Raw genomic sequence first — 13,805 nt, forward strand, 5'->3', positions numbered from 1 at the left:
TAGGTATACGTACATGTTACATATTTTAAACATCATGCATTATTTATAGTTATTCATTTGCAAAACTCTATTATTACGAAAACAAATTTTGCTTGATATTTACTTACATCTATGAGTTGCATTATTCTGACATTTCATTGTTATATATGCCTTTAATATAGGTCTTCCATGCAAAATTTATGATCTAATTGACTGATGAACATCAGTATGATTGCCTAAATATTGTTGCAGGTCTTAAAAATATTGTAGTAAAGTTTAAGCATATGCTACATTAATAAAAGGGAAACTTAAGAATAGAGAAAACCCTAATAGTTTATTGAGAATAACAAGAGAGATATATATAGCCATACAAATAGGGTTAAGGTTAACGGGTAACAGCCCATTAATCCAATACCCAATATTTAACTTAACACTCCCCCTCAAGCTGGAGCATAGATGTCTACCATGCCCAGCTTGTCACATATAGTAGAGAACACCTTTGAAGAAGTAGCCTTGGTAAGAATATCAGCAAGTTGTGTGTGAGCCATTGCTCTATATTCGGCTTCTGCACTAGATCGTGATACTACATCTTGTTTCTTGCTTCTCTAAGTCACAAGATTACCTCCAACAAAAGTACAAAATCCTGAGGTTGACTTCCGGTCTCCCATGTCTCCTGCGTAGCCAGCATCAGAGAAAGCCGAATGTGAGTATGCCCATGCTTCTTATATAACAATCCTTTGCCAGGGCAACTCTTGATATATGTCAAAATCTTCAGAGCTGCTATCCAATGAAGCTCTCTAGGTTTGTGCATAAACCTGCTCAATACACCTACTACAAAAGTAATATCAGGTCTGGTAACTGTCAAATATATTAGTTTTCCAATTAGTCTCCTATATTGTCCATCATCATCTAGGAGAGAGATATCATCACACCACAAATCAACATTTGCCTCCATTGGAGTGCTTGCAAGTTTGTATTCCAAGAGACCTGCTTCTTCTAGTAAATCTAGCACATACTTCCTTTGGGACAACAGGCCATGTTTTTGATATACAACTTCAATCCCAAGAAAATACTTTGGCTTTTCCATGTCCTTAGTGATAAAATGACGGTTTAGATACTCCTTAGTCTCAGTTAAGGCAATAGAGTCACTCCCAGTCAGGAGAATATCATCAACATATAGGGCTAAAATAACCAAACCAGTTGTTGTGCGTCGAAGAAAGACAGAGTGATCAGACTGACAATGTTGAAAACCAACATTAGAAATAACCTTGCTGAACTTATCAAACCAAGCTCGAGGACTCTGCTTTAACCCATAGATGACCTTTCTCAGCCTGCAGATAATATTCTCCCCCTGAGCAACATACCCAGGAGGTTGCTCCATATAAACCTCCTCGTCCAAATCACCATAAAGGAAAACATTCTTCACATCTAGTTGGTGCATCGCTCAATCCATATTAACAGCCAGAGAAAAGAATTCTGATGGAGTTGAGACGAGCAACGGGAGAAAAGGTTTCAAAATAGTCGACGCCATATGTCTGGGTATAGCCTTTCGCAACCAAGCGAGCTTTATAACGGTCAACAGACCCATTGGGGCGATATTTTAGGGTATACACCCATCTGCAACCAACCACAGTCACTCTAGTAGGAAGAGAAACCAAGTCCCAAGTCCCTCTAGAAAGTAGTGCATTCATTTCCTTATCCATGGCCTGCTTTCAAGCTGGTACTAACATAGCTTCCTCATATGACCTAGGTATAGATACAGTGGACAAGGACAAGGTAAACTGACGAAAAGATAGGTTGAGATGGTCATAAGAGACAAAAGGAGATATAGGGTATTTCGGGCAAGACCGTTTACCTTTTCGAAGAGCAATAGGGATATCCAAGTCAGAAGGAATAGAGGTCTCAACATGAGATAGCAGTAGCAGATTCAGGGGCATGTACTTTTGGGCGGCGAGAGTATATCAGTAGAGGCTTCGATGCAGGAGCAACAGGAGCAGGTAATGGAATAGTAGTAGGAGCAGAAGAAGGTAATGGTATCTGTGGACAGCCAATTGTAGTGGAACCAGACAAAAAATATGGGACATACTCAAAAAAGGTAACATCAGCAGACACAAAATATTTTCTGGTAGACGGATGATAACAACTATATCCTTTTTGAGTACGAGAGTATCCAACAAAAACACTTTTGATGGATCTAGATGATAACTTATCCAAACCAACAGTTAAATCCTGAATAAAACACGTAGAACCAAAGACACGGGGAATCACAGAGAATTGTTTTTTATCAGGATAAAGACAATTGAATGGTATTAAACCATCAAGGACAGAGGAAGGCATGCGATTAATCAAATAATTTGCAGTGAGAACAGCATCAGACCACAAATACTTTGGAATATTCATATGTATCATCAGTGTTCTAGCAACATCTAGAATATGCCTATGCTTCCTCTCAGCAACTCCATTTTGTTGTGAAGTGTGAGAGCAAGAAGTCTGAAGAATAATGCCATTAAGAGCACAAAATTTTGAAACATCACTTTTCATATATTCCAAAGCATTATCAGTATGAAGAATACGAACAGAAGTAGAGAACTAAGTTTTTATTTCATTATAAAAGAGTTCAATAACGTGCGAGACCTCTGACCTCTCTTTTAACAGATAAAGCCACATCATGCGAGAGAAATCATCAACAAAGATAATAAAATATTGAAAACCTTGCACAGAGAGAACACGATAAGGACCCCACACATCGGAATGAACCAACTCAAAAGCAAAACTACTACGTTTATCGACTCGACTCTGAAAAGTAGCACGATGGTGCTTACCCAGTTCACACGACTCACAACCTAAAGAGAAAATAGATGGCTGAACAGATACTAACGATCTATGTTTTTGTAGTGAAGGATGACCCAGACGCCAGTGCCACAATAAAGTGGAGTCAGACTTTGATGCAACAAGGCTAGCTTCTGGCACACTGTCGTCCAAATAGTACATACCTCTTCTCTCATGCCCCGAACCAATCTTCATCCCAGTTGCTAGGTCCTAAAAAACCCAATAAGATGGAAAGAATGTGACTTTACAATTATTTTGTTTTGTAAACTTGCTAATGGATAATAGGCTAATAGGGAATTTGAGAACATATAACACATCAGTTAGTTTTAAAGAGGAAGTAGCATGAACTACTCCATCACCACGAACTGGAGAAAGAGTACCATCAGCAATGCGGATAGAAGGAAACTTATCAGAAAGATGTAAAGATACAAAGTGATCCTTTATACCTGTCATATGAGATGAGGCTCCAGAATCTAGAACCCAGGGTTTGTGAGAAGAAGCTATGTAAGCATCCATATCTGAAGAGGATGCATGAGTAGCAGAATGAATATTCTGAGAGAGTTCTAGCTGGCACAACCTCTCATAATCTGCCTGAGAAATCTGAACAGTAGGAGCAGTAACAGCTGGACCACCAGAAGTAGTAGCAGAAATAGATGAGTTATTCGACTCTGTATCAGCTACCTGGGCCCACTGAGGATGACCAAACTTCTCTCAGCACTTCTTAGAAATATGATTGGTTCTCTCACAATGACCACACTGTTTTGAGCCCTTATCAGATTCACCTTGCCTCCCACCAAAGGAACCACGTCCTCCCCCTGAATCACGGCCACGACCACGACCACGGTCTTTGCCTCGATTAGAGAACATAGCAGACTGATCCGTCGTAGGTGGAGATGGTGTAGTAGTATCAGAAGTAACACCAGTAGAGACATGCATGACTCTGGAGAATGTAGCAGTCAGTGAGGGAATTGTATCTCCACCCAATATCTTTCCTCTCACCTGAGACTGTAAATTAGGGTTCAACCCAGAAAAAAATTTGGATACTGCCAGATCACGACGATACCGTAATAGCGTCGCTACATCAGCTACTGCAGGCTGATGCATCTCTAGTTCGTCTATCAGTCCCTTCAATTCACCAAAGAATTTTGGAACTGACTTATCTCCTTGTTTGAATGCAAACAGTCGTTCATAAATTTCAAATACACGAGAAACATTTTTCTCGTTCCCGTACATAATCTTTAGGCTGTCCCACATATCCTTCGCAGTGGTTAAAAATATAACGCTGCTACTGATCTGTGCTTTCATACTATTGAGAAGCCAAGTCATAACACAATAATCAGATGAGAGCCATGAATTGTAGGTGGGATCTGAGGTTGGTGGTGGAGATGCAAGAAGATGTGGTAGTTTGCTCTGAGCGTCAATGAAGATGCGGAAAGCTTATGCCCAGAGCAGATGGTTTGCACCATTCAATTTAATAGTAGTTCCCAAGACTATCTTGGGTGCAGAGGTCTCACCAGCAATAATATTAGAAGGAATAGTAGAGGAGGAGATGTCCGACATCGAAGTAGTATTCATTTTTATTTTTGAGCAATAATAGGAGACAAATAGTAGTCAAATAGGCAGATTAGTAGTAGAGATCCGTTTTCGAAACATAAACTAAGAGCATATCAGGAGCAGGATTAGAGGCAGAGAGGTAGATAGTCATGCCCTCACGCTGCGTAGGCGAGATCACCTGAGGGAGAGAGCCATGGCTTTTGTTTGCACAAAGGCTCAATTTTTATATTCTTGTTTCTCGAAGGAAACAAGAATAAAAGTGAAATATCTCAACAACGTGAGATAGACACTCTTCCTCTCATCAGTTCTATGACTGAAATGTTGAGGGATACAATCGTCCTCTCATCAGTTCGAAGACTGAGATGTCGAGGGAATAAGCAACACGATGTAGGGGGCACTGTAGCAACGGCGGTACTGTAGCAACGGGTGGTGGTACTGTAGCAGCGGGGCGGCTAGGGTTTTTGAATGAAGATTTGTGACGGCTAGGGTTTCATGCTCTGATACCATGTAGAGAATAGAGAGAACCCTAATAATTTATTGAGAATAACAAGAGAGATATATATAGCCATACAAATAGGGTTAAGGTTAACGGGCCATTAACCCAATACCCAATATTTAACTTAACACTGACATTTCATTGTTATATATGCCTTTAATATAGGTCTTCCATGCAAAATTTATGATCTAATTGACTGATGAACATCAGTATGATTGCCTAAATATTGTTGCAGGTCTTAAAAATATTGTAGTAAAGTTTAAGCATATGCTACATTAATAAAAGGGAAACTTAAGATCTCTTTGATCCCATTACAAGTGTACAGTCAACTGTTTACATGTATATATATGTTACTAATATAAGTCATGCCGACCTTTTCAGTTAAATTGTATCCTGAAAGTATCAAATCAATTGATTATTCTGTAAATTACAACAATGTTACATTGTTTCATTCGGGAGTTTAAGGATATTAGTTTTCATGGAATTTCTTCAGAGTCTAGATCCTCTACAAATAAGATTGTAGAGGACGCCTGTAAACTTAAGATATCTATTAATTTTTTTAGTATACTTTAAATAAAGAATAATATTGTTGAATATATATATATATATATATCATCACACCTCGAAGATAGAGCCTCAACCACCCTTCACCAACTCCAATGTAGATGTAGGGACAAGATTAAGCCACATCACTACCAAGTTGTTTGGAGCAACTTGGTACCAAGTTTCTCCATTTTTCTCTCTCTATATATATATATATATATATAGGGAGAGGTTCTAATAAAAACCTAGAGAACTAAAAACTAATTAATTGTAAAGCACGAACATAATTAATTGTAAAGAAAACGTGTTTAAAATAGTGTGTAAAATTGTGGTGAAGAAGTCATGATTTGGAGAGGAGAATTGTTAGAATCATGTGAAAATTCACGCCACGTTCCCTATTTGAGCTCTGGCAAACATGAGGCAAAAGATGTGTAAATTACGTATCTTGTGTACAATGGTTAACCTACAGTGATTTAAGTTACAAAATAATTAAGAACTTTAAATATATACCACAGGCTAGATTATATATATTGAGATATCATAGCCTTTATTGGACGCAAATAGGCCAGTCATATTGTTTGTGTAGTTGAGCCCTAGTTATATTGGAAGATTTTCCTTAACATGATAGTTAACCATTAATGTCTTTGGTCAAAGAGTAGATATTCATTCACCAAACTTGAAAAGTGATGTTACATCGAGAACTCGGGCATACCCAAGTGTACAAGAGGAGCAAAAGGAATTATAGAACAAATAAGAATCCCTAAACTGGAAAGGTAAAATACATCAGTTACGTACAATTGATAAACCCAAGCATAAAAGTTACCAGGTATTGCATTCTGTTATAGTATTATAAGGATAGTAGTCATGGTAACTTTGACAACCTGCTCTACTTGTAAAGCTATGACATTGTGAGTCCTTTGATATCTTTCATGCCATATAGCATACACAGTCGAGGAAGTGCAGACCTCTTTACCTTTTGATCATATTATTTCCTCAACTGAGCAGTGAACCAATGAAGAATATGACTCCATTAAGTGTTGGATACCAAAAACCAACCTGTACATGATAGAAGTCCACATAGTAAAAGTATAAGGACATTGGAAGAAAATTGAGACAGGCTCTCGGTGCTAGAGTTGCAAAAAACACACATGGGATGCGCAACAACAATGCCAAACTTCGGAAGCCTATCGAATGTGAGAAGCTTCTGATGCATCACCAACCATAGAATAAAAGAGCACTAGGGATGGTGATATATATTCCACACAACGGCCCCAGTTCACCTTGGGGACAGTGGGGAGCAAAGCATTATAGGCAAGAGCAACTTCGGAATCACCTTCCACAATCCAACTATGCATAGCATTGATAACTCCTCCTGCTGAGCCCCATTTCTGAAGAACAATAGATCTAAGTTTGAGTAGTTGCTTCCCTAACCAAGATACATTTTGATATAGAAGAACATCCCAATTAAACAGTATCTCTCTTAAGATAGGTACCATGGAAACATGATAATTAACCTTTTAATAGGAAAAGTTCACTTTTGAAGGAGAAGAAACAAAACGAAGCACAAATCCCAGAGGGTTAGCATATTATGCACTTAATGAGGTTTTACATGTATTTATAATGATAACCCTTTTTTTCCATATGCTTGACGGACAAATGTGACGTATAGACTGAGAAGGTTTTCATACACTATTTATAAAGGGTGATGAGCAGGTACAAGCTGCTACCCCAAGTCACATTGTGAATGCCTTTCTCTCAATATTTTCTTTCTTTGTTAAAAAATAAATTTATAGTTGCTACTTATGTCGGATTGGTGAATTATTGAAATGTTATATTAATTGTCTTCATTACATATAATATATGATAGCAAGTACCATAGGCACTTCCAAATTATAAATATAATCGAAGGGTTTTAACTTGTGCATGAATTATCTGAACATTATCTTCTTCTTATTTATATATATATACATGACTAAATCTTATCTTATGGATTAATGCAATACCTCTATTTTGAAACATGCTGCATAGGGAGGAGATACAAAGAATCAAGGCTGCAAATCCGGAAATGCCACACCGCGAAGCTTTTAGCACTGCTGCAAAGAATGTATGATCTTTTTGTGAACTCTTTTTTTTTTAAGTTTTCTATTTTGAATTAGTATTAACTAATTTTTCTTGATTGTTACTAGTGGGCGAAGTGTGAGCCTCGTGGACTAATTTGTTCGACTGCTGAGAAGGATGTGACTCCTAAAGCAATTGCTCTTGAGCATGTAAGCTTCAGCTTGCATATAATCTTTGAAATTTGCGTCAAGGGTTTCCTTGGCATTAACTTTTGGCGTCTTATTTTTTATTTTTATTTTTATTTTTTTATTTTTTTATTTTTTGTAGGAGAAGACAAATGGGCTCTTGATGAAAAGCTTTGATGTCTTCAAACAAATTGAGCACAGGATATAGTTTTATCTAGTGATCGAATCTACCTACTCCCATGAGAATCCTTTGACCTTAATTATGATCTTGATGTGTGTTGTTTATTTCTTAAGGGTACTGTATCCGACCATATAAAACCTCTTTAGTAACTTGATTACGATCTTCGCAGAGGGCTTAATTTCTTGCATAACATCTTCCCCCTCAGTTACCTTTCCCTTTCGCCATTTATCTGGATTAACTAGTGTGAGTCATGAGCTATACATAAAATTACCTTGTTGAGATCGAGTAACTGATAAATTTCTGTAAAGATTTTTATTGTGATGAAATTGTGGTTCTCGCTTACTTCAGAAGATATAGTCAGCAGCGAGATAATGTGTGAATTTAGGACCGCGGGAAAAAAAGAGGAAGAAAAGGACAAATAATTTGGAATCTGATGAGAAATTGCCCTAGTTCCTTAATTTGGGCATCTTTCCATATGCCAACCCATAAAAAGTCATAGTTTAAAATTTTTTGAAAAATCAAAAAGAAAATGCGAAATTTCTATTTACCAAGCATGTCAAATTAATTGACTCAGGATTAATTATGAATCGTGCTCATTCTGCTTTATTTGTAGACAACAACACTAATTCCTTTGGCTGCTTCTTCTTCTTCTAATGTCTTTGTCAGTTTTCAGACACAATCAAGAGTTATTTGCGGAAGATACCATACAAGACATGGACATATTGGAAAATGTAACAATTTGATTGATTGATTAATAAAGTGGAATTTTTTTGGTAAGTAAGTACATATCTTATTACCAATCTTCACTGAAGTCCAAACTAGCTATACACTCACAGTTATATTCCTTACAGATCAACGAACAAACACAGAAAACTCTCAAGTAGACCTCACTGAGACATCAACTTTACAAGAGTCTGAAAAAGACCTATACTCATATCTATACAGTTCCGCCTGGACTACAAGTAATATTTATATGCACTATTCTCTTCCATCTCTTCTACGTTGCGTTATACTTTCAGTGTTTTGACACAAACTCAGGATATATCACCATTGCTTTGCGCCATGCTCTATTTGCTGCACTATCCTTCATCTTCACCACTTTAGTACACTGTATCTTCATTTCAAATAAAATATGCTGGATAATCTCTTCCACAATAAGCTTTCTTCCTTGAAAGATGCATGGAATCCTAGCCCTCCAAACATGATATATGCACGCAGCAGCAGCAGCATTCAAGGAATGATGTCAAGCCACCTACAAGAGGGGTTAGACTCCTGCATGAAAGCATTGCCAACTCCCAAATTTGTAGACTGATCACTGCATTGAAAGAACAGATGATCGCTGTTCTCAATCACCACACCACATAGAGCACAAGAGTTATCCTCAAGTACCCCAATGTGTTGAAGCCTAGCTTTAGTAGGCAATCTATCAAGACAAGCCAACTAAGTGGTAAAAGTATGTTTCGGAATAGACAATCTATTCCATACAACATGAGCCCAGTGTTTCTTTTCAATTTCAACCAGTAGAATATGGTAAGTAGAAGAGGAGCTACACTCTGGCTTAGGTCCAAGCCATTTTATGTATCCCTCATCAAGAGATACACATGACAAAGCTTCATGCCTTAATTTGAGTATCCTCTTGAACGCCAAAGAGAATTCAGGCTTAATATCAATCTCCCACACATATTTCTCTCTAAGATAATAGCCATGCACCCACTTTACCTAGAGAGAGTTCTTCATGAGAGCAAGGGACTAGATCGATTTTTCATAACAAGACTTTTGTTCAAGGAAAAGATATGTTGTAAACCAAGCCCTCCACCTGTTTTAGGCCTATATAACTAAATCCACGCCACCTTAGCTTTAGTGTGCTGACCATAGGAGTCAGTCCATAGAAAATCTATGCAAAGTTGCTCCACATCATGTATAACTCCTTTAGGCTCCTAGTATGCATACATGCTATATATAACAGATTTGATAAGTTGAAGCCTGCTATCATAGGATATGAACCTAGAAGTCCAGTTCCTAGTTTTAGAGAGAATTCTCTCAATAAGAATAGCACAATCAGCAGATGTAGGCCCCTTGGAGGATAGAGGGATGCCCAAATATCTAATTGGTAAGTCTCCTTCAGAAAATCCCAAATGTTGCAGAATTGAGCCTTTAAGTGTAATATTGACTCTTCCAATGAAAACTTGACTTTTGGATAAGTTTGCACACAATCCAGAAACTTGGAGAAAAGTGAGAGAATTTTAGAGCCAAGTGTTTCATAGAACTAAGTTCTCCTTTACAAAATAACATCATATCATTAGCAAAGCATAGATGAGTAATCATGTTATTCTTGTACTTAGGATGAAAATGAAACTGCTTCACATCACCTAGATTAGTTAAGCTTCTGCTAAAGTATTCCATCACCAAGGCAAAAAAGATAAGGGAAGATAGGATCTCCCTATCTTAAGTGTTTTTTTCGTAAAATTGTTTAGAAAGTTGGCCATTGACTAAGATAGTATATGATGTAGTGCCCACACATTCCATCACCCATCTAATGAACTTATGTAGAAACCCCAGACCCTTTAAAACATTAGTAAGAAATTGCCAATTGATTGAGTCATAGACTTTCCTCAAATCAATTTTTAGTGCACACCTAGGAGAAATGTGCTTCCTCCCATACATATGGACAAGCTCTTGAACCATGAAGATATTATGGACTATATTTCTACCCTGAATAAAATTTCCTTGATTCTCACTCATAATCAGGGGAATAACTCTCCTTAGCCTATTAGTATGTTATGGTGTTTTCAATCACCAAAGTGCAACCCTTTGCCAGCAATGGACGTGTGTACTTCTACATGCAATGCCCAAATAAAATTGGCGGCCAAGACCAGCAATGATCCCGACTTAGCCGACTCGCCGAATCGACATCCCCTTATGTCGACTCGAAAGGTGGTATTTGTCGGTCTTCTTGTCGAAGACAACTTACGATGAGCCTACTTGACTGGTTATTTGACGCCTCGAGAGGTCGACTCGAAAGGCGTTACTTCTCAGCGAAGCTAAAGGAGTACTTCAACCTCAAGCCTCTCCCATTGACTACGTATCAGCATCGCATTTAATGCTTGGCAGACATTATCATGCCTCTAGCCCCGATAGTCTTCATGACTCATCGGACCATGTCGGCATCGCCATGCCCCCTGATCACTTCTCATTCAATGCTGAGGTGATCTCTCCGCCACTCACCGAGCGACAGCTGTAAAGTAGGTGCTGATACAGCCGTCAGCCCATACTTCTTTATCGTCATCCTGTGCTCGGCAACAATGAACATTCTCTTAGAAAAAAGTAATCAAAGTTATGAGTTATAAAATCCAAAATTAAAGTAAACAGTAAAACTGGCCTGACGGGAGCAGTCGTGTAATCACTGCCCTAGAAGATGGAGGACACGCTTATCGCCCTAACGCAGATGATCCCCTCTCTCCTAGCGGTAAAAATCCCCGGAAGTGACCGACCTCTATACTCAAGGAGAGTACAGAGCTTCAGCTCAGATGAAGAAGATTGCCCATAAAAATAACAAAATTTTAAGAGGAGAAAAACAATTTCTTTAAAACTAGAGGAGAAGAGAAAAGCTTTATATTCTTATGTTTTAGAATGTGAATAAGGGGTGTATATATAGGGTTGACGGAGAGCGAGTTTATTTCATTTTTTAATGTGAGACTAAACACAAAGGTATAATTGCCTTTTCTCAATAAAATATCCAACAGTCCTCCCTAAAAGGTAATATTGACTGAAAACTCAAAAATCAATAAATAAATCAATAAATCACAAAACAAATATAGGTTGAGCAACCTTTCGTATCGTGAATTCAGGAGAGGTAGCTTTCGGCTTAGAACATTTGCTTAGTGAGTTCATCACTACCCGAGGGACATAATAGACTAGGCCTTGAATTAGCCCCCTTATACCAGGTATTGATGAAAATACACACAATACGTCTTCATCTATTGAGCAAAGCGGGTTGAGCGATTAAGGCCATGCTCACAATAACCATTTCATGAGAGTTTCTAGGGGTTACCCTCCCAACCGTGGCCATCATGATTCCTCTCACGTTAGAAAGTTCTCCAAGGGTACTGTGACTGGATATTGCACGCACTTATTAAGAGTAAACCTCATCCTGCCCAGTCCCATCATAAGAGCACTGTCACCATAGGAATGAGGGAGTAGCTAACATGGTGCAAGTCATAAATGCATCCAACACTACAAAAGGAGTATAACTTCGAAGGTCAGTGCTCCACTTGAGATCACCAATCCAGCTTGTTTTTACCACATTGAACCTTTTTCATGAGAATAATCATCAATCAAAGGTTGAGTTCCCGCTGCCAGTGAACTCTACTATTGGCTTAACCACATTCCCCTCAATGATTCTAAAATTGCACTTCTAGATAGACCCTTAGTCAAAAGGATCAGCAAGATTCTTCTCAGACTTTACAAAGTCCAGAATCATAACTTTGCCTAGTAGGCGTTGTATAGATTTATCAAGTCCTCTATTTCTTAAGTTATTTTAAAATTAGTCTTTCATATTATTTGAAATTAATATTAGGTCCCCTTCTTGTTAAGTTATTTTAAAACTAGTCTCTCCAGGCAAGAGTACAAGTAGCAAGAGGAGAGATTAATTTAAAACAACTTATAAAGATAAAGGAACCTAATAATAATTTTAATTTTTGATGGACTAATTTTAATATAACTTCAATGATTTTGAACTTTTATTCATCATATAGATAGAAGATATAAGATATACATCTTGATTTGATTTTCCAGGACATTGATTCATCACATCTCCTGTAACTAGGCATATTGGTTGACAGAGCATATTTATATCAACTCTAATCATTTCCTGAAATCTCAAGGGAAAGCATTATACATGTAGTCAAATTAAAGCTATAAAATGATTCTTTCTAGTCACTATCAAAACATGTTAGCATAGTTATTGATGTCTCTTATCAAGTAACAATGGATAATAATAATTAGACATTTTCATTTTAAATGTCTGAGCAAAATTTGATATGCGTTCATATCAAGTAGAAATTTTAATGATCAAATATTATCAAGGAAGGAATAGAAAACAAAAGCACAAAGCGTTTGCCATAACTTCCGAGTTCTTTGGGAACACTATATGTTGTACATTTAAAGTACTAAAGCCTAACATTGCTAATAGAACCTTTAATGTTCAATCGAAAAGATCTGGATAACCATATCTTTTACAGGATTGGTTACATGATCAGAAGATGACTTTCTTGTTTATTGAGATGAAATCCTAACTTTGGTGTAAACCATGGGGAGGTTTAACCGAGTGGGGGTTTGAGACGTCCCTAACTCTTATAGCTTTGATCTTTCAACTTTGGTGGAGGCCTTTCGTTTATTGAAAGGAAATTCCGGTTTTAAAAGGGAACCTCTCGTTCATTAAAGGAATCGAGAGGGGATTTTGGTTTTGGTCCTAACTATAGGAATATTTGACCAAAAAATAGTAGGAGTGAAGATACAGATAACAATGAGAATGTTGACTTGTACAAATCACTCAATGGGGTTTTTTTGATGTCAAGTAATAATGACTTAACACGAAGATGGGGTGTCACGTCAAACCTCAATAGTGGGAGTGTCAAAGGCTTAGACATAGTGGGAGTTTGGGTGGATTTAACCACGAAGAATTTTGTGGGCCCACCGTCATTTGGTTTGATTGATGAGGGATTTTATGGTGGAGGATCACAAGTCATCAATCACTCCACAACTTAACTGTGGGGGTTTCGTAAGGAAAGACTGATCGAATAAGGTCATCAAATCTCATCTCGACGAAAAAAGGCTCTAAAATACAGCGGGAGGTTCATAATCATCATTTTATTGTGAATAAGAATGATTTATCTAGACAATTAGTTTTGATCTTGGATAGTCAGCCAATCTTGGGTTATCCTTAGGAACACCATGAATAGCGTTCTCCAGGAACTTCTCG

At 37.7% G+C, this 13,805-nt stretch overlaps 1 protein-coding gene across 1 annotated transcript in view; it reads left to right on the plus strand.

Moving 5' to 3' along the window:
- LOC109851036 (protein DROOPING LEAF-like) overlaps positions 1-8,012 on the plus strand; it is a 36,090-nt gene extending 28,078 nt beyond the window's left edge. Inside the window, exons 5-7 of the mRNA XM_020421143.1 lie at positions 7,430-7,505; positions 7,588-7,668; positions 7,787-8,012. Coding sequence (XP_020276732.1) covers positions 7,430-7,505; positions 7,588-7,668; positions 7,787-7,852 — 223 coding nt within the window. The 3' untranslated portion in view covers positions 7,853-8,012. The remainder of the gene's footprint in view (positions 1-7,429; positions 7,506-7,587; positions 7,669-7,786) is intronic.

The sequence above is a fragment of the Asparagus officinalis genome, chromosome 7 (assembly GCF_001876935.1).
Source record: "Asparagus officinalis chromosome 7, Aspof.V1, whole genome shotgun sequence".
In the NCBI taxonomy this organism is placed as follows: Eukaryota; Viridiplantae; Streptophyta; class Magnoliopsida; order Asparagales; family Asparagaceae; genus Asparagus; species Asparagus officinalis.